Source organism: Cladophialophora immunda, assembly GCF_000835495.1.
Source record: "Cladophialophora immunda strain CBS 83496 unplaced genomic scaffold supercont1.2, whole genome shotgun sequence".
Classification (NCBI taxonomy): domain Eukaryota; kingdom Fungi; phylum Ascomycota; class Eurotiomycetes; order Chaetothyriales; family Herpotrichiellaceae; genus Cladophialophora; species Cladophialophora immunda.
In genome coordinates, this window is record NW_015622542.1 from 5,810,012 (window position 1) to 5,833,187 (window position 23,176).

Genomic DNA, 23,176 nt, shown 5'->3' on the forward strand with positions numbered 1-23,176 from the left:
CTACGCAACGCCCTCACTTTCAGACTGGGGAAAACCTGCACTCCGCAACAGACGTTGTATCCTCCGGATCACGTTCAATAAGGATAAAGAAGGCTGCAACAAATATACCCAAGGAGATGAGAGAGAATATTTGGAGAAACACACTGTTGCCGGACGGAGCTTACAAGTAGATCGTAACTACGTGGCAAGAGAATCATGGCCGGTAGCTCTCCGAGATCCCAAGACTTCTGGATAAAAGTTCAGAGTATTGGAGAGGCGGCAACTCCATGTTCGAAAGAGGCTCGGTCGGGGGACTCTTGGAGTGATAATGTTGTCCTTCAGATCTTGAGACTGGCTGTCGACTGGTCGGGCTTAGAGAGGTAAGGTGTTAGGCACCGTCTTCAGACCACATTTGGAAGAGTGATAAACTGCAGAACGGAATGATCCATGATGACTAGACTAGGATAAACTGGGAAAGGAGGTTTCTAAAACGGTATCTGTGATTTCTTCGACCTCCTAACGGCACAAGAGCACCCCGAGGATCCCAGCAAACAAAAGAATCCGCCGAGGCTAATGGAACTTGTTTCTCGCCGCATTTTTGTCGTTCTCCAGGTAAATTTCGACCTTGTTTGTCATTCGCGAGTCGATGTCCTTGCACCATAAGCACGCAAGGATGCTGATACCTCCAAAGGACAAAGAGGCCAGAGCGGTCGTTCTGGAACAAGAGCATCCAATTGTCAGTACGTGCCCGTGCAACCGCAGCCTGTCAAAAAGGAGATGTGCTATGGGGATGGTGCTTCGTTACCTACCGTAGTGCTACGACATAGGATTGTTGAAACGCCGCAAGCGCGGCTGCGAGAATCTCTTCGCTGATACCTGGCACGGCAGATAGTGCTGTTGCTCCCAGTGGCAGGGCACTCAAAAGTGCCTCGACTGACGTTGAAGGCAAGCCTGCTGCCGTAGCCGCAGGCGGGACGAGGTCCTTCATACTCTTCGCTTGGACATTGGTGAGAATGGTCGTGCAGACCGTGAGGGCTATCACGCCGCCGCCGTTGCGCGCTACACCCGAAAGCCCGCCTGACACTCCTAGATCTTCTTGGTCCACCTGGACCAGCGTCAGAAATGGTCAAATGGAGGGGAGACGGACGCAACTTACTCCAAGTTGTGTATAGGCGATGGAGAGATACTGGCCCCAACCCATGGTAATCTGGTTCAGAACCACAAAAGCAATCATCATGCCCTTCCGATCTGGCCGGCCAAGTCCCAGCAGAGCTCCGAATAGCACTGTGATCACCACCGAGCCCGTGAGCGTCCATTTCCAATTTCGCAGACGGCTTCCAAATGCTACCAGGAATATGGCGCCCACCACGAGACCGATATTCGGGGGCAAGGAAAGGATAACCCCGGTGGTAATGTCGGTGGCGCCGCCCCAGAAGACATTGCTAGAAGTGTCAGTACCCGAGTGGTTCCGTTCCTTCATACTTTGGCATCACTTACACCATGGTCGGCCATATGACGTTGATGATGTAGTAAAACATGGTTTCTGTCTAGATGGTATGTCAAATTTGGTACTGAGGGGAGAAAGCGGGAGCAAAACGGTCCGCCATAAATGATCCTGGCTGAGCACTCACAAATACTACGAGGAACGGTGCAGTCATGTCCCTCCCGTTGCCCTTGGTAAACACATGTCGTGGGCACAGTGGATATCGGACGTTGAATCTCTGCTCTGCTTGATTCTCCCAAAGACCGAAAAGGGCCACGAAAACGAGGCCGACGGTCAGCGGAGTCACGACACGTCGATCCGAAGACGGTATTGTGGTGGTGAGAAGACATCCCGTCATGGTTCTATGGTCCTCGTCAGAGCTGGGAAAGGTGATATATCGCTTCGGCCGCCGCGGAAAGAGTGGGGTTTGTGAATCACATACAATGTTCCGCCAATGACGAAGAGGGCAATGCCAATCCAGTCCAGATTGCGGAGTGCCTCCTTCCAAGGGACCCCCCTGGGGTGCTTTGGAGGATGATATAGAACATAGACTCCAGCAAAGCAGAATACCTTGAGACGTCAGCGATGACGATCCAGCAGGATGAATCGCAATGACCTACGTGCGAAATGGCGGGAGCATAGAAGCACCATCTCCACGCATTGCCGTGCAGCGCAACATACCTGCCTGCAACGGGACCGACCTGCAGGGTTGTATTAACATTTTGATTGTCACCTTTGCTCTGCACTTGGGAGACTGACAAGGATGCTGACGAAGAGGCACAGATCGGTGATGACAACACCTAGGACAGTCAGGCTTTTCGTCAGACTGTCACAAAGGACGCGATATTCTCATACCTATATGGCGCCATTTGTTGGGCATCAGTTCCGGCTATCAGACGCAGTTAGGAACCTGTCAGCGCTTGATTCATTCCAGGAGAGATTACTAGAGCGAACGCGGCAAGCTGACAGTTGCCAGAGCCGAAGCCCATAATGGTCATGGCAATGATGATCGTGTTGGCTTTTTTCGCGCTTCCAGCCACGATGTTGCCAATCTAACCCAGGACCAAGTTAGCTTGGGGATCATGGATTTTCAATGGCGTGGTGCCGAGGTGCACGTACAAATGTGAGAATGTTACCAAAGAGGATGAAATTTCGTCGGCCAAGCAAGTCCGAGTTGGCACCGCAGGTCATGAAGGCGATACAGACCGCCAACACAAAGGACGACACGTACCAGGTGGCTGCAGCGGCGTCCCCGAGGTCTCCGGCGACTGTGCCTCCCATGGCGGTCACTGTCGGTATAGGCCAGAACGCTGTGCCGAACTGGACCGAGAGGATCTGGGATTCTCAACGTCAGGAGCCGTTAATTACTCGGCAAGCCGTAGTACTCGTGTTGGAGGAATGGGATGCGGTCGTCCTACCGAAATGACGATCCAAGTCTTCAGCGTGACGAGTCCCTCGTCTGCGGCGGCGGGCATCGCGGCTGGGACATTCTCAAGTTGTTGTTCGACTTTGTCTTCTTCTAGTTGTTTCCCGTCCACTTGAACGGTCTCATTGTCCATCGCCATCTTCTCCATTGAGAGCTCGGAGATACTATATCGTGGAGAGATACGTCAACCTCGCCAATAATGCTTCGCTCGATTGCGTTGGAAAGACAAGAAGGAGTCGTGGCAGACAATTGTAAACTCCTCAGAAGCTCTTGGGAACCCATATCTATACATGTGAAGTGAAAGTGGCAAGAGAACGTCTAGAACCTGGTGCCTCGACGCAAACGTGCCCTTGCGTCGACATTGCCTACCAGAGAGCACGAGCCCTCGGTAGAGGGATTCCTGGGGCCGGAGTCAAGCTAGAAGCCGGAACCGAGATATAGTTCCAACCTTCCTCGACGCTCTACTCGAAACGTAAGGCTGGGGAATTGGAGTACGGGGCAGTCATGGGGACACCATAGATATCCCAGACACTGCCCCCAGCAGACTCGCATGGTAGCCTTTGCTGCGAATGTTCCAGGAAATAGAGGTTTCCCAGACACAAGTGTCAAGAAGAACGGCCGAATTCCTTTGAACCGATGAGACTAACACGCGCATCCGTCGCTTCCGTTTCAGCTCCTATAGTTGGCAAGCCCCTTTTTTTGATCGTGCCTCGAATTCGCCGTGCAAAGACGGTGAACTTTGGCCCGCAGCTGAAGGTAATTCGACATTCGAAATCTTTCCATCCTTGAAGTACGAAAAGGACACTGTCAAAGCTGCGTCCGCCATGTTTTTCACTAGCCTCGGCAGATGGCAACCACACCGCCAGAGTCGGATGTGAATCAACGCATGAGGGAGACTGTGCAGCACCCCCTGAAGGTCAGCATGGAAGGTAATGCAGGTAGGAGATTGTCGACAGAAATACTTAATGTTGATGATCTCTGCGTCTGAAGTCAATGGTGGCGCTTGAACAAGACAGGTTCTCTTTGAGTGTCCTTGAGTTTCTCATACGCCATCGAATTCCTCGCCATGTCGGATCAAATTGCTGTCGACGCGGTTGTCGTGGGTGCTGGATTCGGTGGCATATATGCCACGTACCGTCTCTCACGCATGGGTCTGAGTGTGCAATGTATCGACATTGCGGACGATGTGGGCGGTACGTGGTACTTCAACAAGTATCCCGGCGCCATGAGTGACACGGAAAGCTACCTGTACAGGTACTCGTGGGACAAGGAAGACCTCCAAACCTACCCGTGGTCGTCACGCTATCTCTATCAGCCCGAGATCCTGGAGTACCTTCGACACGTTGTCAAGAAACATGACCTGCGACGGCTCATGGAGTTTGGCGTCGAAATGACATCGGCGACGTGGGATGACTCGGTCTGTCGATGGCGTGTCGCGACTTCGATGGGCAAGGCCTTTCTCGCACGCTACCTGGTGAACTGCCTGGGGCTGCTTTCCCAACCAAACTATCCAGACATTCCCGGCTTGAGCAATTTCAAAGGCCAGAAGGTACACACGGCCAAATGGGACAACACCGTTCAACTCCAGGGCAAGAGCGTCGGCGTCATTGGAAACGGTTCGACTGGTATCCAGGTCATGACCGCTATAGCCCCGGTCGTCGGCGAGCTTAAATCCTTTCAACGCCATCCACAGTACTCAGTCCCCAGTGGCCAACGTCCCCTCTCGGTGGGTGAGCGCGAACAGATCAACCAAAACTACGACGGCACATGGAAAGGCGTGTGGATCTCAGCGGTCGGGTTCGGTGTCCCCGAGGTCGGCCGTAAAGCGATGGAGGCCACTCCACAAGAGCGCGAGGCGGCCTTTCAGAAAGTATGGGAGCAGGGCAACGGCTTCCGTTTCATGTTCAGTGCCTTCGGAGATCTTGTCTCTGACGAAGCCGCCAACGAGGAAGCCTGCAAGTTCATCCGCGGCAAAATCGATTCCATCGTGAAAGACCCGCGAAAGGCAGACATCCTCAAGCCGCGCGATCTCTATGCCCGTCGCCCCCTATGTGACACCGGATACTATCAAATCTTCAACCGCGACAACGTCGACGTCTTCGACCTGAAGGCAAATCCCATCGCGAGAATAGTCGACCGAGGCATCGAACTCTCAGACGGAAGCACACACGAGCTCGATGTTCTCGTCTTCGCCACGGGATTTGACGCCATCGAGGGCAACTATCTCCGCGTAAAGATTATCGGACGTGGAGGCAGGACGATTCATGAGCATTGGCGAGACGGACCGAAGGCGTACGGGGGCATCGCCTGCGCGGGATTTCCCAACATGTTTCTCGTCTCCGGCCCCCAAGGACCATTCGCCAACTTCCCTCCTGTCATTGAAAGCGAGATTGAATTTATCGTGTCTTGCATTGCCTATGCGGAGGGTGGTCCGACTACCGAGGGAAGAAAACCTACTATAGAGGCGTCGCGAGAGGCAGAGACGGATTGGGTGGCTTCCTGTGACCGGCTAGTGGATGGACTGCTATTCAAGCGGACAGCCAGCTGGATATTTGGCGCGAACGTCCCTGGGAGAAAGGCGACGACCAACTTCTACTTTGGAGGACTGGTTAACTACCGGAAATGGGTGGCAGACGTGATCACAAATGGTTTTCGTGGCTTTGAGTTATCAAATTGAGGTTGTTTGTCGGACTTCTGGGCGAAAAATGTGTTGGACCAGGAACCACCCGAGAGAGAGCTTTCAGACACGCACTGAATACCAATACAATTACTCAAAAATCAGCAAGATGTATGCTCTGGTCGGCGCCAGCATGGCCGTCAACTGGCTTGTAACAATGAACTCGCGTCATCTTCGAGAACCGGGAGCAACGGGCATTGTGGAAAGCCCCGTTCGACCGGGCAACCAAGGTCAACCACAGAATCTCATGCCATCCGAGATTTCGGCCAAAAGGGCATGGAATCCCTCAAAGTGAGCGCAAAAGCCTGGCGTGATGATACATGCAAGTGGGTTGCTAAGAGCTCTGCTGCTCCGTGTCCATCCCGTACGGAGAGCATGAAGACCCACAAGGCTGGCAAAATTCAACTAAACTCGGATCCGTCGGTTCCTGTGTTAGTCGATGGGGAAACCTTGAGTCTGTCCAATGAGGAGTAGGAATAGACTTGGGATCCGCTAATTCCTGCTTGTAGCACGAGTTTTGCCTATGCGAGGGATGCTCATTTCGAATGCTCTGTCGTTCTTTACAGTACCGAGGACGGATCAACACAGGCAGGACTGCGCTGAGATCGCATCACAAAAGTAGACATATAAAGATGAATCTAGTTCTGCTACCGAGTCCAGTTCGTCTGCTGGTTGTAAACGAACCAACGATTTTAACCAAAGGTTGCCTCTTCTTTTCCAACGAGTAATCGAATCCTTTCAGGAGCATTCTGCCTTGGACTTCAATATGGGCAGGCAGAACATCGAGTTCAAGAACTCGGACGGTGTCACCCTGCGCGGCTGGTTCTACACGCCCGACAATGCCCCTGCTGGCAAGCTCCCGACGCTGGTGATGGCGCACGGCTTCACGGCCCTGAAGGAGATGACGCTGGACTTTTATGCCGAATCCTTCACCGGGGCGCTGGCCATGAACTGCCTTGTCTACGACCACCGCGGATTCGGCGAGAGTGACCACGTCGCGGGCCAGCCGAGGGGCGAGCTCGTGCCGAATCTGCAGATCGCCGACTACTCAGACGCCATCACCTACGCGGCCACGCGACCAGAGGTGAATCCCGACAAGATTGGCGTCTGGGGCACGTCCTACAGCGGCGGCCACGTGCTGACGGTCGCCGCGATCGATCGACGAGTCAAGGTCGTGCTCAGCCAAGGGCCGTGTGTCAGTGGCTGGGACAACTTTCACCGCTTGGTCCGTCCAGACTTGATCCCGGCATTGGAGGAGGCCTTTGCAGCAGGTATGTAGCACACTTCCTTCTACCCAGATGTTCTGCAGACGTGAACTGACGTGGGTCTCTAGATCGCATAGCGAGGTTGCAAGGCAAAGAGCCTACATACATTCCCATTGTCCATCAAGATCTGTTTGGAAGTTGCGCGTTGAACGGCACGGACGTGCACGACTTTTTCATGGAGTGGCAGAACAAGTCGACGTGGAAAAACACCATTACCCTCAAAAGGTACATTCCTCATTCGAGACTTGTGTGCCTCTGTTCGTTCCTACGTCGCTGCTGACCACTTTGACAGCGTTGAGCTCTTCCGCGCATACGAGCCTCAGCACCTGATCGAGAAAATCGCCCCGACGCCGTTGTTGATGACCGTTCCCACTTTGGACACTCTCACACCCCCAGATCTCTCGCTTGCCGCGTACGCGAGAGCCCGAGAGCCAAAGGAGCTGCAACTGCTTCCTGGCGGACACTTTGATTCATATGCAGGCGAGACGATGAAGAAAAACATTGCGACCCAGATTGAGTTCCTCAGGAAATGGCTTGTCGGTCAATAGGAAACACTGGTCGGTCATTTGCCCGGCTTGGCTCCAGTAGTCAAACGTAGAGCAAATTCATGATACTAAAGAGCCTCTCAAGTATAGCTCTTTTCTTGAGCTTGCTGTGTGTAGTCCAATCCTGATCTCGAGGTCCGAAGAAGCTTTTGCAATGCTAGCAAGCAGCCATGGCCTCTATTGGTCTGGTGTCGATCGTGCTCGCGAATCTTCCTGGCTGTGCAACGATGTTACTTTCCACCACGGGACTGGACGCTATACCGACGAAGCAGCCTCTCCAGTTGCCTTAGCTGGAACAGGAAGTCGCACCACCAGACGGAAAGATCTGAAAGCAGATACTGCAAGGCTCGAGATCGGATCCGGACTATTGAACTCCACCGCCCCTCCAAGAACACTGATCCTCCCCCTCAGCGATAGCCATTCCGGTTTGCTAACCCACCAGAATATTTGCCGTCAATGCCTTCCCGTTCGTAATCACAGCAGACACAAATTGCTTTATGCATTCAATGACGCACAGCATAGCCTGATACATGGTATCTGCACGAGAAAAGTCCTACTTGGGGCCGCTCATTGTGGGTGATGCTCTCCTTGTGCTCCAGTACAGTAATCTTGATTGATAAGACTCTGGGGGCTCTGCGTGCTATATAGTGCTTTGTGCAAGCCTCAGCCATCTCTAGAAGATCGTACATCCTCTCTTCATGTCCTAAAACGAGGGCTTTGTCCACTCTCTCACTTTCTCCAGTCGATTGACAACCATGGATCCTACTAAAGTAGCACTGGCGGGAGCGACTGGAAATCTCGGAGTGCCGATCCTCGAGACGCTTCTCAACGCGAAGATATCGGTGACGGTGCTCACGCGCATCGGAGGGAGGAACTCATCCAAACTGCGACGGTACGCAGACCTGACTATCAAGGAGGTCGACTATGCCAACCCCGATTCGATAAGGCCCGCGCTCCAAGGCATCACGGTGGTTGTCTCTTGCGTCGCGACTTTGGCCATCGGGTCTCAGAACGCTCTCATCGACGCGGCCTGCGCGGCCGGCGTGAGGCGTTTCATCCCCGCCGAGTTCGGCATGGATTCGCTCAACCCGCTGTGCGTCAAGCTTCCGGTGTGCGAGCCCAAGGCTGCGACGCAGGCCTATCTCGCACGCAAGTCTCGCGAAAACCCGGGATTCACCTGGACTGGCATCGCGAACGGGCTATTCCTCGACTGGGGGCTGAGAGAAGGCTTCATCGTGGACCTCCACCGGCGCACGGCGACACTGTACAACGGCGGGGACGTCCCCTTCAGCGCCACGAACTTGGACGACGTCGCCAAAGCCGTCTTGGGCGTTACCCAGAACCTCGAGGAAACCGCCAACCGCCTGCTCTACGTCCATTCCGCCGCCACGACACAGAATGAATTGATCCGCTTTGCAAAAGAGCGCGTCGACAAAGAATGGTGTCTCCAGGCAAAAGATACCCGGGAGACCATGGAGGAGAGTTTGGAGGAATTGCACAAGGGCAATGATCAGGCGGCAATGGACGGCTTCTGCGTGGTGGGAATGTTTGACCCCAAGTATGGCGGGGACTTTTCGAGTCACCTCGACAACGAGCTCTTGGGTCTCAGGACGCTCGATGAAGCTGGGGTGAGGGCGGTAGTTAGAAGCCTCCTCTGACACTGATGGAGGATAGAAGAGCCATATGTAGGCCCTGACCTGACCAAGGCTCCGAGCCAAATTCTAGACTCCGGAGAGCAAGAATACTGCAGACACCCAAACCCGCCCATCCACAGGGAGCCTGTACTTTGTAGTTGATAACCAACGCCGCTTGTCCGAGTGCCCAGAGCACAGAAATGAAAGTCGCACGCCCAACCTCGCCCCAAATGCTCACTTGTAGCGCCCGGATCACCCCGGTGCACGGGGGAGAGAATCGAACATGATAAGCGGAGGTCGCGGGGATGCTTGGCACCCGCAGACGTTGAAGTCGCTCGTTAAATCTACACAAAGTCCCTTTCGTCGTCGACAATCTCGACCAAGATCTGCTTCGACAGCCGCGTCATAGTCGTCTCCTGTGAAATTTGAGGCAGCGAGTGCCAACCCATGGCTACGGGAATCTGGGTACCGGGCTATCACGTCGCTCGCAGGACGCAGTTCTCCAGCTGCGATGCGTGCCGCCAGTCTCGAGTGGCGTGCGACGCCTCGAAATTCGGCTACCAACCAGGCGAAGCAGGCTGGGGCGGCTCATGTTCGCGATGTGCCATGAGGGCCCGACGATGCACCTTTGAGGTATAGCATACACTTTGCCCAGCGCTTCTCCTCCGGTCGAGACGACAAGAAACTGCTCGGGGTCACATTTGACTGACCATTCTGCTCGTTAGTGGATAAGGAAAACACCACGGAAGCAGCGTCATCATTCAGGCTATCAACCCGCACCTGCGTCAAGTACTGTGGACGTGGGAAGAGGGCCGGATCTACCAGACCAACGTGGTCCTGTCCCACCTGGAGCGTCCTTGGGAGGAGAGTACCCCAGCGATATCTACGACTCTCCGGATCTCAGGCGAGTGCTTGCATCGCTCCGCCCCGTCTTCCGCGCTGAGACTGACAGAAATTGCAGCGTCCCTCCGTTTGAGGCACCCCGTTTTGACGCTGAGGCCGAGATGGTTGATAGATTACTTGCACGGTGTGTCGACGTCGTCTTCCTAAACTGCTTCGGGGCCATTTTCGGGAGATGGGTGGGCAGAGATGGCTGCCCCTTGGTGTGCGTATCCGAGAATCCATCTCTGACCAAAAGATTACCGAGACTGATTATTTCTGGCAAAGGGACGAGCCGACCAGCGATATAAGTGTGTCTCCGTTGAAGCTCTTTGTGGATCTCGACACCTTCATGGACGAGCAAGTTGCCCAGAGCCCGTCTCACCTGCCCACGACCGTGTTTCAGAGCCTCGGGCGAGACGAGCAGCAGATTGACCGATGTCTGCGGAGCGCACTGCATGCCTATATCGCCCGGTGGCTCCCGCTCTTCCTGCGCACGGAATCCGGGGCCCGGCATTCGGTGCCGCCGTTGGACGAAATCAGCCGGTCATGCTGGCGCACGGCGAGGAAGGACATGCTCAAGGCCATCAACCTGCCCTCCTACCGCTCGGTGCTGGCGTTGTACCTGTTCGGCCAGACTCCCGTGCCGCTGGGCATCTCGCCGGAGGAGGAACTGGACGGCATCAGCGGCGTGGTGTGCAGCAAGACCGCGCTGCTCCACGTCCAACAACTGCGCGAGCGGCAGCGGTGTTGCCAGTTCAACGGCTCGGGATTCTCGGCCTGGTCGGACGCGTCGCCGGACGCCCACGACAAGAACCCAACCGCCGCCGCGGCCGCCAGCCCGACGACCCATCTCACGGAGGCGTACCTGAACCTCGAAAGCCGGGCGTACTGGGCGACCGTCACCTGGGACACGTCGGACTCGATGACGCTCAATTTCCGATCGACGCTGTCCTCGGGCCTGAAGGGCGCGTGCACGGAGCCCGTGTGGCAACTGGCCCGCGGGTTCCTGGTCGGGTGGTTCCACGACCGGACGCACGCCTGGCGCCGGCCGGGGTTCCGCGTGTCGTCGGACGTGGCGCCGCAGATCACGTCGGCGGCGTCGGTGTGCACCATCTACACGTGGCGGACGATCGCTAGCCTGAAGGAGGCGCTGAGGGAAGGCGTCGACGAGGCCGGCGTCCAGGTCGGGTGGGCGGCCCTGCTCGACGCCGTCGACGTCTTCACCACCACCGTCCGCCCGATCCTGCGCAACTGCGAGCGCCAGCTGCACTTCCTGGGCCAGGTCGACCGGCTCCACTGGTACGAGATCGTGCTGCTGTACCACCTGGGCATCCTGATCCTCGCCGACGCCCTCGAGGCCGCCCACCGCTCGGACCTGCTGCGGCAGCTGGAGGCCCTGAGTCTCGCGGCCGAACACGAATGCTTCAACGTGCTGAAATTCGGCCTCGAGAGCACGTACACCCTCACGGCGAGCCGCCCACATCAACGACAACAGCAGCAGCCCTCCTCAGACAGCGCGACTGAAACGGAACTCCCTGCACAGTCGTCGCTGCGGGTGTCGTTCGTCGCAATCGACCCTTATCCGCAACACGTGGTCGCGGCGGTCATGCTGATGGGCAAGGCCTTCCTGCGGCAGTACTCGCAGGGTTCCATCACGCACGAGGCATACTGCCACCTGGCCGCGACCTTGCGCGACGCCCTGTGCCAGCTCCCGCAAAATTCAAAGGCCGTCCAATCGGCGAGGGAGAATTTGCAGAAGCTTTCCGCGGGCTACGATTCCGCGTCAGAACCTCCCCACGCACTGAGTCCGTGACCGCAGGAGCTTGGAAAGGCCGGGCTGCCAGAGAAGAAAAAGGAGGCGAGGGCCGGACCAGATCAAAATCAGCCCAGGTCCAAGAAGGCTTGGGTCTAGAAGTAAGTGTTTCTCTTGGCCAGTCCAAGGAGAAGACCTCGCCTCGTTCGTGAAAGCTCCTTCGGCGACAACTCACGCTTGTCGGAGAACCCTCTTCCGCGAGATTTCTCGCACATCGACGGGTCGAGTGCGACAGTCGACTGCGTCAGTCGTTCGGCCATGTCCACCAGCGCGCTGATGATAGGGCCAGCGCTGCCCCGACGGTGGTAATGACCAAATGGTAATGGCCGAGCGACGGTTTCGGGTGTATGTAATATGTACATGTATAGATATAAGTAACGTATATGTATATTGCATGTCCTACAATTCAGCAGCTCGTGAAGCTCCCTATCTAGCTACCAGATCCATTCATTCAGTCGTGACACGTTGCTCATCCGGGGAAATTGACACCCCCTCTAACATCCATCACCTGCTTAGCTTGGAATCAACCGTAAATTCATTCACGCCTGGCAAACGAATTGACCACAGAGCGAGAGACTCGTCACCCAGCCCCCAGTGGCTACTAGCGCAACGAGTAGACGCTGACGTTGGGGGTGAACTCCTTGATCGGGCCCCTCGCGGGCGCCGCCGCATTGGCGACCAGCTCGCTGTGCGAGATCGACGCCTCCAGATCCTTGAGCGGATACTGCAGCGGGTACTGGAAGCCGCCCTTGCGCGACGGCCCCAGCGCCCGCGCCGTGCGGCGTCTCTCGCGCGTGCAGAAGAACGCAGCGATGAGGATGACGGCCGCGGCGACGACGGCGACGCTGATGCCGGCCTTGGCCCCGTGCGACAGACCGCCCGCACCGGGCCCCGTCGAACTGGCCGGCGCCGTCGGGGAGCCTGGCGTGGGGAAGGCAAAGTCGAGGGTGAAGGACGCGTCTGCGAACGCGATTTCGGCGTCGTTGATGTTCGGATCAACCGTCGTGTTGTCCGGGTTGAGCACTCTGGAATGGCATTATGAACGTGGTCAGCAGGGCTCGGCAGAAACGGTGATGCGGATGGGGGTTTTAATGTTACATACCCGTAAATCGTGTAAATCATGCCTCCGCTGAAAAGCCAGTCCGCCGACCCGACGATCCTGGCGTTGTTGATGAAGACGAAGCCGTTTTGGCTAAAGATGGTCACCTCGGAGCCTTCGTACGTCGAATACTGGCCGCTGGGGGGTGAGTCGGGGTTGATGTCGAGGACCTGGTCGATAATGTGGTAGGAAACCAGCCGTTCCAGCTCGGTCCAGGTCATGTTCTCAATCACATTGCCGATTTCCTGGAGAGAGTAGTTCATGGGCAAAAAGACCGTGACGTCGGACAGTTGGTCGATGGTCAGTTCTTGTCCGGTCGCGGGCACCGTGACCACGGCCTCGGCGAATGCTGGTCCTCCAAGCATGTCCTCTTCCTCGGTGGTCGCTTTGAAGGACTGAGGAAGCGTCAGGAAAGAGTCGATGATGTAGATGACGCCGCCGGTAAAGTTCAGTGCGTCTCCCTCGGTCTCGGACGTTTGGAGTTTTCCAGACGTGAATGTTATTGCTTCAGACCACGGCGACCCCTTGGCGGCGACTATCTGGCCTCCGGAGACATTCGCGTACTGCGACGCTGACAACGCCGTCGTGACCAGGCTGTATTCGTCCGAGCCGAAGCCATAGTACGTCCCGTTTAGCACATGGTAGCTCATCAGAGCCTCTGCATCCGTCGCATCGAGCGGGATACTCGGGATGGTCGAAGAGTCGGCCAGGGCTGCAAATGCATCGTTGTTCGGTGCCAGGAACGTGACATCGGAGAGTCCTTGAAGCCACACAGTAAGATCGGGGAAGCCGTCCAGGTAAGTCACCAGCTCTGAAAGCTCCGCCACGCCATTGAGCGTCTCGATTATGCCTCCATCTTGCGCGGTGGCGAGGCCAAGACATACAACCGCTGGAAGCAATTGACGGAGCATCGTGGGATGTATCGGATACCACCAAGATCCAAAGTTGGCAGGATTCCTAGGAACTGGAGGTAGGAAACCAAGGTTGCAGAGCGAGGGAGTGGATTAAGAAACATGGCCGCGTGCCCATCTTGGGACCATGGTTATCGTGAACACCTGGGATCGAGTTCGAGTCTTGCCGTGAATGTCCGTCCCAAAGGTTCTGGTCACGCCTTCAAACCTAGCGCCGAGGGGTTCGAATAGTTACTGGAAATCCTTCTGAGATGGCAGCTCTGATCCCATTCGCCGGGCCGGAAACGGCGCAGCGTGCCAAACTGCTTGCCCAATTAGAGGCAATTGAAAGCAGGAGCATGATAGGTCGACGAAGCCTGCGACAGATAGCATGACGGCATGAGATAGGATGCCCATGCGCGCCGTGTTCTCTCCCAACCCCTCCATGCCCTCCATCCCCAATGCAGCTGCTCGAGCAGTGACAAGCTCCCACCGATCCTGGGCATTAGCGAATCGTTTCTCGAGAAATCTCTTGGGCTCATGCAACTGTGACAGGATCGCTCGCAATGCAGACATCCTGGCAGTCGGCAACTTGCCTCCAATCCCGCGGCACAGTTTTCGTCTGCGGGGTTCCTGGTTGAGAGATTCGGGCTGCCGCCCCAAGGCTGAAACAGCTGATCATCTGCATCATCCCCTGGCCATCTCGAATGCTGCCATGCCTGTGGCTGGCCTGAACATCCTGAAAGAAGCCTGCGAGAAGTGGTGCCACCCCCCAAGAAAGGCATCGTCATCCAAGAGCCGAAACGAGGGTCCCCTCTTCTAGCTATGAGTATAGGCCTTTCCAGAAGAAGATGAGCATGATTGGTAATAGGCCATGAATACCCCTCCAAAGGCGCCGAGCTTCCTGATTTGACATCTCGGTAGAAGCTGGACAATGAGAGACCCGAGCAAGTTTTTCAAGTTTTCTTGGAGGGTTGCGTGGCCCTTTTTGTGGCATTGCTCTTATCTCCATTCGCGCATTTGCGGCCGCACTTGATTCCGAGGCAACATTCTGCGCCCGTGCAACCAGGAGAGAGGTGTCAGCAGTGTTAACAGCTCCAAAAGGCTGGGTGGGGTTCGAGGGGTATTATGGGTATATTTCTCTTCTCCTTATGAGATCTGCACAAAGCTAAGCGATAAAGCGATGATCCCTAAGCACCCCCCTCGTGAGACGAGATGTGGTTTTTACAACGCACGACATCTTCACAGGCATTGACAAGGGCAGATTGCCGGGGGACTGAGTCGCGAAAATTACTCAAGGAACTCTCGCTGAGCTCTCAAATCATATTTCGTTCTTGCTAGTCTTGATACCTACGAAGGAACTCCTGCCCTTCACAGTACTCCCTTTCGAGAACCTCCCGGTGCCGCTGAGATCTGACGGTAAAGAGGGCGGGAAACGGATTTGGTCCTCCCACAAAGGTATCAGAGTATGTCTCGCGTTCGTCGAGGTTCGGCGGCGACGCAGGATCGGCCTTGATGTCGAAAGCCCACGCCATCTTGGCCATGTTTATCATCTTATATGCGCCAGCCATGTCAGCGCCATCTTGAGAGGCGTCACGCACAAACGTCTGTGAGCAGGGAGGTCGCGACGAACTTACCAGGGAGTTCTCGCCCATGTCTTGACCTGGGCAGACTCTTCTGCTCGCGCCAAAGGCATAGGTGGTCCTTCTGTTATCACCGTCGACGATGTCATTACTGGCCCTGGTCCCAAATTTGTTGTTCAGCCATCTCTCGGGGATGAATTCCGCGGGCTTCTCGTATTCGGTTTCGTCGTGATGGATGGACCAGGTATTTGCGAAGACTATGGTGCCTTTGGGGAGGAAGTAGTTGTCGTACCAGTCATCCTGCGTCAACATGTGAGGCTGCCCTTCTGGAGCGAGTGGTCTCCATCTGAAAATCTGTCCGGACCCGGTCAAACTCCAATTCCCAAGTCAGATTCGTCGACTACTCACCTCAGTCATTATAGCTCGCATATAAGGAAGATCTTCGATATGCTTTGCTGAAGGTGAAGTGGATACGCCGCAGACGTTGTCCACCTCTGCCTGGGCCTTCTTCAACACTTCAGGGTGGGATATCATGGCCAAAACAAAGAGATGCAGGTTCGACGCCGACGTTTCAGAGCCGGCTTCTAGCTGAGACATAATAGTTAGCGCTTTTTGATTCATTCCACTGCGAGTGAGGACGCCGCACCAATATTCCACCGACGTAGACGAGCTGATCGTAGCTCAACCCGCTCTTGTCGCTTCCTTGCAGGAGCTTTTGCATGAAACACGGAGCTGCAGCTTGTTGGTCCATCCTGGCCTTTGCTTTCTCAAGCAGCGTATTGTAGAAGGCTTTTTGCCTTTCGCCAAGTGCCACTGCTCGAGCCTTGTACGGCGTAAGGAAGTTCGGAATGTACTTGAGGAAAGGAAAAGCGTCGACGGGCGGAGTTGCTCCAGCAGCCATGATTTCCGCGAACGCCGTTTCAATCTCGTAGAATCCCCTAATTCTCGGGTCGTCGTAGGTAGCGCCTCTTTGACCGTACACGGATGCCAGGATCACGGCGGCCGCGTAGCGACGAAGATGGTTGAACCACTTCTCGGGTGACTGCATCATTTCGTACATCGTTTGCGAAGATTCCGCTTGCTGAAGTGGGAGGATAGCTTCGACACCGGAAGCATTCAACAGTCCTGCGACGGCTTTTCGCAGCGCCCTCCATGTCGGACCGTATGGCTGAAAGAGAATATGAACCTCGTTGGGGCAGATGAGTTCGTTGCCGACATAGTGGTCAGGCCTGCTAGAGTAGATATTGCCTCGCTTGTCGTAAAGCCTGTCCAGCGTCAACAATGACCATGTTTGCCTTTTACTCCACAACCCACTCTCTGACGGGCTTGTAATTGTTTAGAACGACAGCGTTCAGAGGGCCCAATTTCAACCCTATAACTGGCCCGTATTGTTTTTGCCAGTCGTGAAATCTGCTTCATTCAGCTCCTGTGATTTGTTTGACCGGCTGATTATGAATGTCTTACTGGAGGAATAGCTTCTTCAAAGGGAGTTGATGGAGATTTCCAAATACCGGCAGCCCAGGCGGGCCTGGAGGGAAATTTCGAGGACGACGGCTCGCGAGCACATAGTACCCAAGGAATGATGCCAATGTGCAAGACAGTACTGCCACCGCCAACCTCCAAACGTAGGCAAACATGATTGGCAACGTGTCGGTTGAACAGGAGATGTATCGAGTCCATGACTGCGCAGTTGCAATGCTTTTGTACGCTTGGCCGAGCTCATATTCGTATAAGCCACGTCAACCTGATGAAGCCGTTGCCACTCAGGCCCTTTGGTATTTACAGACATCCAATCCGGACAAGGCTGCCTTTGCCGAAATAGTGCAACACCCGCTGGGATGTAAGGCTGCCATTCAGTAAGCGGAGACATGCGAACAAGAACATCTGGGTTCCATAAGGTTTCTGATTCAAAGGAGTCAATCCGGGTTGGATGGTATTCGTGGACACAGGGGATTCTGGAGAAGCTGGATGACGTGATATCCATAGCTGAAAAAGGGATGGGAGTTCATCTCGAATAGTAATACAGACCTTCCCTATTAGTCAGGGATTAAAACAATAAGTTCACTTCGTATAGATAGATCCACGAATTGAGCTGTTTAGTGATTAAAACTTGCCAAAGCCGTCTCGGTCATTTTGAGGGAAATGGCGATACAAGCTTCGATATAATATATGTCAGCTCTAGGGTTAACTTCCAACAATGATCAGGTTAAGAGGGAGATCCCCCGTGAGGCTTCGTGTGCTTTATTCGAGCCTTTCACGCCCAAACTGAGTCTCATTGATCAGCTTCCGAAGACCATCTTGTTCGATATTTTGCCGATGCGCTCAATCTCTATCGCTACGGTATCGCCATTACCCAGCCAGGCTGCCGGCTTCATGAAAGCGGCCACACCACTTACAATTGTTAGTCGGGCGATACACTAAGCGTCCCTGTTTCAAGCACTTACCTAGGGGTGCCTGTCATGATAACCGTCCCTTTTCTGATCGTGGTGCCTCTGGCCAGATGTCGAATGATAGCACTTATGCCGAAAATCAAATCATCTGTCTTCCCATCCTGTCTCAATTCGCCATTGACCCAGGTGCGTAGTTTGAGGCCCTCGGGATTGACAACGGCCTCAGGTGAGGCGATGACGGGGCCGATTGGGGCAAACTTGTCGAAGGATTTGGCCGGGCCGTGCTGACCTCCTGACCTTGGTGCGACCTGCCAATAACGGGACGAAACATCATTGCCAACAGTAAAGCCTAGGACATAATTCATGGGATCTTCTCCCTCGGAGATGTTCTTGGCATCCTTGCCAATGACAACTGAGAGCTCGCCTTCGTAGTCCAGCTCTTTTGCTTCCGGGTCGATAGGGATGTCCTCGAATGGGCCCGCTAGGGTATCTGCGGGCCATTTAGCGGGGACCAGTGGTACGGCGGGCAAACGTGCTTACCTGGATACTTGGTGAAAACAACCGGGAAGGTTGGGATAGGAAACTGAGTTCATGAGACAGGATAGCCATCAGAAGTGCTTTATCCCACTTACGCCTGCTTCCTCGGCATGCTTCCTGTAATTCAAACCAATACCTAGAACGATCGGCACCTTGTCAAGAGGGCATAAGACCTGGAATACGTGAGCCCCCGATCGAGAAATGTGTGGCGCCTCTGCCGGGACATCTTCGAACCTCAGAAATGACAGCCTTTTTCTCCGACAACCGAAAACTACTGTCAAACGGGTCAGCGCCGGAAAAGATTTGGACTTCTCTGCCCTTGAGGTCAGACTCCCAGTCCGAACCGGCTTCGCCATAGTATATTTGACCGTCCGAGGCTCTAAACCTCACAAGCCTTTGGAATTTCGTCGTCATAGTGAGCGGATCTTTCCTGGAACTTGGGATGATGTTTTTCGTTGCTCAAGAGGCTAGCCCGGTTTCACAGGAATGAGTCCTCACCGCCTTTGGCCGAAGAACGAGTATCCTACCACGTTTATATAGAGGGCAGGGACGAGAGCCGAATGCTGACAAAAACACCGTCTCGGGCCGAAAAGCTCCTGGTATAAGTAGTAAGGCTTGAAATCACAGACATTCCCACCACGGGGACTTGAATGTACCCCAGAAACCCCGTCCCCGCTTCTCGGACTTCGGAGTGATCACTTCGCCGAAATCGTGGGACGTTGAACTCACCTGGTGCAAGGGGCCAGTCCGAAGGTCTTCGGGCGACGATTGGATGCCTGATATCCATGTCTCTTCCCATTGCGTTGGCTGCCAGTTGTAAACAATGGAGGAATGAAGGAGAAGAATAGGTTATATACAGCCAGAGAAGCTCGTAGGGAAATTGACGTCATACGTGGATGGGCCATGGACATGTCCGGCACAAGTCTGCCCGCATCGTCGCGTTTTGCGTGCTTTCATATCTCTGCCAAACAATTCAATTGATGCCGCTGAGTCGAGGAAGCTGTTTAATCAATTACGACCTTTGCTCTTCTCGGTTCCTCTGGTATTGCCAGCACAGTGTCGGAGGCTGGAAAATCCAAAGGAAGGTCCACAGATCAACATCGACTTGCAAAATGTCCACCGAAAAGAATTATTTTGGAAGTTCGCCAGAGTACATCTTGAAGCACCGAGTATGTGCTCAACCAATCCCTCCTAAAGCATATACTGCAAGAGAACATGACATACAGTTTCTTGGGGGACGCTTGTTCTTCTAACTATCCTCGACCCTGCAGACTCAGTACCCTTCTTCTCGCACGATCGTCGTGTCTGGGGCGACGGCCGGGATCGGGCTCGCCATCGCCAACCACCTTCTATCATCAAGCGATCAGCATCTCCTCATCCTGGCGGGTCGCAAGGTTGACGTGCTCAACGACTTCCAATCTACCAACCCAGACCGGGTGATCACGAGGGCTGGAGACATGGCAGACCTTGGATTTGTACAAAGCATGTTGCGAGGCGTGCAGTGTGACGGACGGCTCGACGCTCTCGCACTGAACCACGGCACCTTGGGAAAGTGCTTGAGGATAGGGCAGATGGAAGGCGATGAGTGGGATCGGACGTTTAGGATCAACGTGACAAGTTGTGTTGTCTTGGTAAGCCCAATCTCTCTTGATATTTGCCTTGAAGCAGCCTCCTACATACACCCCGCCATTGGTCTGCTATCGGTACAATCTAACTCTCGATTACAAAAACGATCAGATCAAAGAAACACTCCCGCTCCTCCGCAGCGCCAAGGGGCGTATCATCTTCACATCCTCGGGTGCCGCTACGAACGCGTATCCTTCATGGGGAGTCTACGGCGCGACGAAAGCAGCCATCAACCACTTGGCCATGACGTTGAAGAATGAAGAGCCTGATGTGACCACGGTATCAATCCGCCCTGGTGTCGTTGACACGGCCATGCAGATGGATATTAGGGAGAAGTTCCTTCACAACATGGACGAGAAGGACCAACAAAAATTCCTGAGCGCCAAAAGCGACGGGAAACTCTTGCCGCCGGAGAAGCCAGGAAACGTGATTGCAGAATTGGCCGTGAAGGCCAAAAAGGAGTTATCAGGGTTGTTTTTGAGGTAAGAGCCCATGAGTCGGAGCATTTACACAGAATCTTCGTTGACACACCTCAAGTTGGGACGACCCCCAATTGGCCGAGTACCAGGTTGAATAAGGCACCAGGGGACTAAGATTGATGAGTGCGTTTGGCTTCGTCGGTCGATCGCGATCTACTGCGCTGAGCTAATGTGCATGACTCCTGCAAAGGCTCATGGTCCACGGAAATTCGCAAGGATGGGCGGACTTGTTTCGCAAGCACCTGTTCTCGCACGATCAGCATGCCATGCGCAAGAGAGCAACAACCAAACTTGTGGAAAGAAACTTGGGATCAGGCGAAAGATGAAAAATGAATACACAAGCTTAAGCATTAGAATCCAGCGGACCTTCATACTTAGCATGGAAGAGTGGTGTGTTCATCATGAAGGAGTTTTATTAACAGAAATAGTCAGACTTACTACCACGAAGCTGCGAGACGGTATAGCTACCATGAATTCTCTAAACTTCTAGATCCACAGTTAGACAATGTCCCAGAACAAAATGCGAATCAAATGATGTTATGCTGTCGAGTCTCGTTCAGGTAATCGAACCAGTGTATTCGTCAATTGCAATTCCGAATTTGATAGTACATAGTGTTGATCATCATTTGGAAACGGATCGGGGCCCGATAAGAGGAGGGTGACATACACCACAACGACATTCAAGTTGCTAAACGGAGCATATCATTAATCTGTAACATGTCAGTGACCGCGTGCACCATCCAGTGGCCAAAAGGTATGAGAGATGAGAGATGTTCAGAAGGTCCTGTTTGGTTTGGACAGGTGATCACCATAATTTGGTATGATAGGGGCGACACGAATGTTCATCATGTAGGAACTTTAAGGATAGAGGGGGAGAAGGCGTCACTTACCAGGCATGAGCCGGCACGTTCAGACAGTGTCAGGGGGCCCATTTGGAGGAGCTCAACTGGCATCAGCTCTGTGAGTCCATGGGCTAAGACTCGTCAACTCGTCGATGACAGACGTCGATGATTGATGGCAACACGTAGATAGGGCATCACTGCAGGCTATCGCAAACGAGCGAGATCGAGTGTTCGTTGTGATGGAGAGAATCGAAGGGTGAAAACAGAAAGAGAAAGTTCGGAAAAGAAAATTAGTTTGTGCCAAGACATGATTTGCGCGTTGCCCGTTTTGGAAGCCAGGCCTGGTCGCGCATCATGTCGCAACAAACTATTTAACACCCTCGTCCCTCCCCGCGCTCACCTGGGCTGGACCCGTGAGACTTCAAGACCCTGGACGCATACAACTACTGCCCCAAGTAAAAACACGCTGTCATCATGGACGAGTTTTCCAGTATGTTGCAACCCCAAAAACCCAAGATCCCATCACCGCAGCTGCTAATAACCTGTGTACAGACAGTGAAGATTTGTCTCTTCCCAAAGCCACCGTCCAAAAGATTATCTCGGAGATCCTGGCTCAACTGCCTAATGAAACCTCCAGCGCCGGCAAGGAAGGCGAGATGACCTTCACCCGTCCGGCTCGCGACCTTCTCATTTCGTGTTCGCTCGAGTTCCTGCGCATGCTCTCCTCCGAATCAAACGAAATCTCGGAGCGCGAGTCCAAGAAGACCATTAGTGTCGAACATGTTGAACAAGCCCTCACCGAGTTGGGGTTTGGAAGCTACATCGAAGGCTGCCGCGGTGTCGTCGGCGAGTGGCAAGAGGTGCAGAAGAAGAGAATCGGACGAGGCGAGAAAATGCGCAACTTCGGCGGATTTGATAAGATGGGAGAAGAGGAACTGAGGAAGATGCAGGAAGCACTACTGGGCGAGGCGAGGGGAAGAATGGAGGGCGGTGGTGCAGGACAAAACGACACGCATGGGCAGTAGGCTAACACCCTAAGGTCGCTAAACGAATCGCAAGCCCCGGGATGCTGCCGCTGGGCTGACTATCTCACCTCCTGGAAGGAGCACAGAGATAATCACTTCGAGAGGACCCGCTGAGTGTGCCGCGGGGTCTACTCTATTCATGCCCTCAGAGAACCAGCAATATTGTCCAGCATACCTGGCTGAAGGGAGCAACACCATGCGACACACGCAAATCGCCCAGCTCATTGGGTTCTGACGTTGTGTCACCCAAGCAAGAAAACATTACAACATTTGTATAAATACTTGTACCAACAGGCTGCGTTGGGCTCTCGGGGACCGCGACATGAAGCCTTACGGACCGAGACAACCTATGCAGAAGGCTTAAGGCGTCAAACCCCGGAGAGCCGCCTTGTTTGTGAGGCGAGAGGTTACGACGCCCGATCACAATACAGCACCTCAAAAATCTCAAACACAACAACTAGAACAGATGAGAAAACGCCTTTTGAGCTTTGAGAACACGCCCTGATATCGAAAGCTTAGCAAAGCTCCAACCCCGAGCTAGGATTGCCGAATCTATCATCTGATCCTTCGATTATCAATGAGGTCTCTCTGATATATTTTCCTGGAAGGGCGATGCTCGACCCTCTTCCTCATTCCTCCCGGGATGTTTCTTGCGACTGCTGGACAATGCGATTACTTGAAGCCACCGTGGTCAATGTACATGAGCGGGGTACACGCACAACCCTCATGACGGCAATTGCGGAAAGTGAAGCCTCCATTCCCCGCACATGGTCACCTGAATGCTAGCCGGCAACATAGGATGAGAAATATGGAAGCCGTTCGGAACGACAGGAAATGGAAGATGAATGAAGTGGACGAGATGTACGGGGCCGCAACGCAAGCCGTTAAAGCATTGTTTGAGTGCAACATGATGACAACGCATAGTTTTGCATTAATAGAGCAATTAATTCTGGCATACTGGGACTTTTCTTGACTATCGGTTATCAATGTCGTTAAGCCGG

At 54.1% G+C, this 23,176-nt stretch overlaps 5 protein-coding genes across 5 annotated transcripts; 3 read left to right on the top strand and 2 right to left on the bottom strand.

The window, feature by feature from the left end:
- The first annotated feature begins 9,829 nt into the window (after window positions 1-9,829).
- On the top strand, window positions 9,830-11,887 carry PV07_04207 (uncharacterized protein). The gene is made up of 2 exons (XM_016390992.1): window positions 9,830-9,913; window positions 9,971-11,887. The coding sequence occupies exon 2, from the start codon at window positions 10,085-10,087 to the stop codon at window positions 11,702-11,704; it is 1,620 nt and encodes a 539-aa protein (XP_016252894.1). The 5' UTR covers window positions 9,830-9,913; window positions 9,971-10,084; the 3' UTR covers window positions 11,705-11,887.
- Window positions 11,888-12,028: 141 nt separating this feature from the next.
- On the bottom strand, window positions 12,029-13,844 carry PV07_04208 (uncharacterized protein). The gene is made up of 2 exons (XM_016390993.1): window positions 12,807-13,844; window positions 12,029-12,729 (listed from the first exon to the last, which is right to left on the bottom strand). Exons 1-2 carry the CDS (start codon window positions 13,712-13,714, stop codon window positions 12,306-12,308), a joined length of 1,332 nt encoding a protein of 443 aa, XP_016252895.1. The 5' UTR covers window positions 13,715-13,844; the 3' UTR covers window positions 12,029-12,305.
- Window positions 13,845-17,454: 3,610 nt separating this feature from the next.
- On the bottom strand, window positions 17,455-18,617 carry PV07_04209 (uncharacterized protein; the record flags this gene model as incomplete). The annotated part of the gene is made up of 5 exons (XM_016390994.1): window positions 17,455-17,667; window positions 17,721-18,156; window positions 18,207-18,249; window positions 18,299-18,376; window positions 18,438-18,617. The coding sequence occupies 5 exons, from the start codon at window positions 18,615-18,617 to the stop codon at window positions 17,556-17,558; spliced, it is 849 nt and encodes a 282-aa protein (XP_016252896.1). The 3' UTR covers window positions 17,455-17,555.
- A 545-nt stretch (window positions 18,618-19,162) lies between these two features.
- On the top strand, window positions 19,163-20,842 carry PV07_04210 (uncharacterized protein). The gene is made up of 4 exons (XM_016390995.1): window positions 19,163-19,372; window positions 19,475-19,834; window positions 19,941-20,311; window positions 20,367-20,842. The coding sequence occupies exons 1-4, from the start codon at window positions 19,184-19,186 to the stop codon at window positions 20,404-20,406; spliced, it is 960 nt and encodes a 319-aa protein (XP_016252897.1). The 5' UTR covers window positions 19,163-19,183; the 3' UTR covers window positions 20,407-20,842.
- Window positions 20,843-21,543: 701 nt separating this feature from the next.
- Window positions 21,544-23,135, top strand: PV07_04211 (uncharacterized protein). Its single transcript, XM_016390996.1, has 2 exons — window positions 21,544-21,640; window positions 21,703-23,135. Exons 1-2 carry the CDS (start codon window positions 21,625-21,627, stop codon window positions 22,173-22,175), a joined length of 489 nt encoding a protein of 162 aa, XP_016252898.1. The 5' UTR covers window positions 21,544-21,624; the 3' UTR covers window positions 22,176-23,135.
- The last annotated feature ends 41 nt before the right edge of the window (window positions 23,136-23,176 follow it).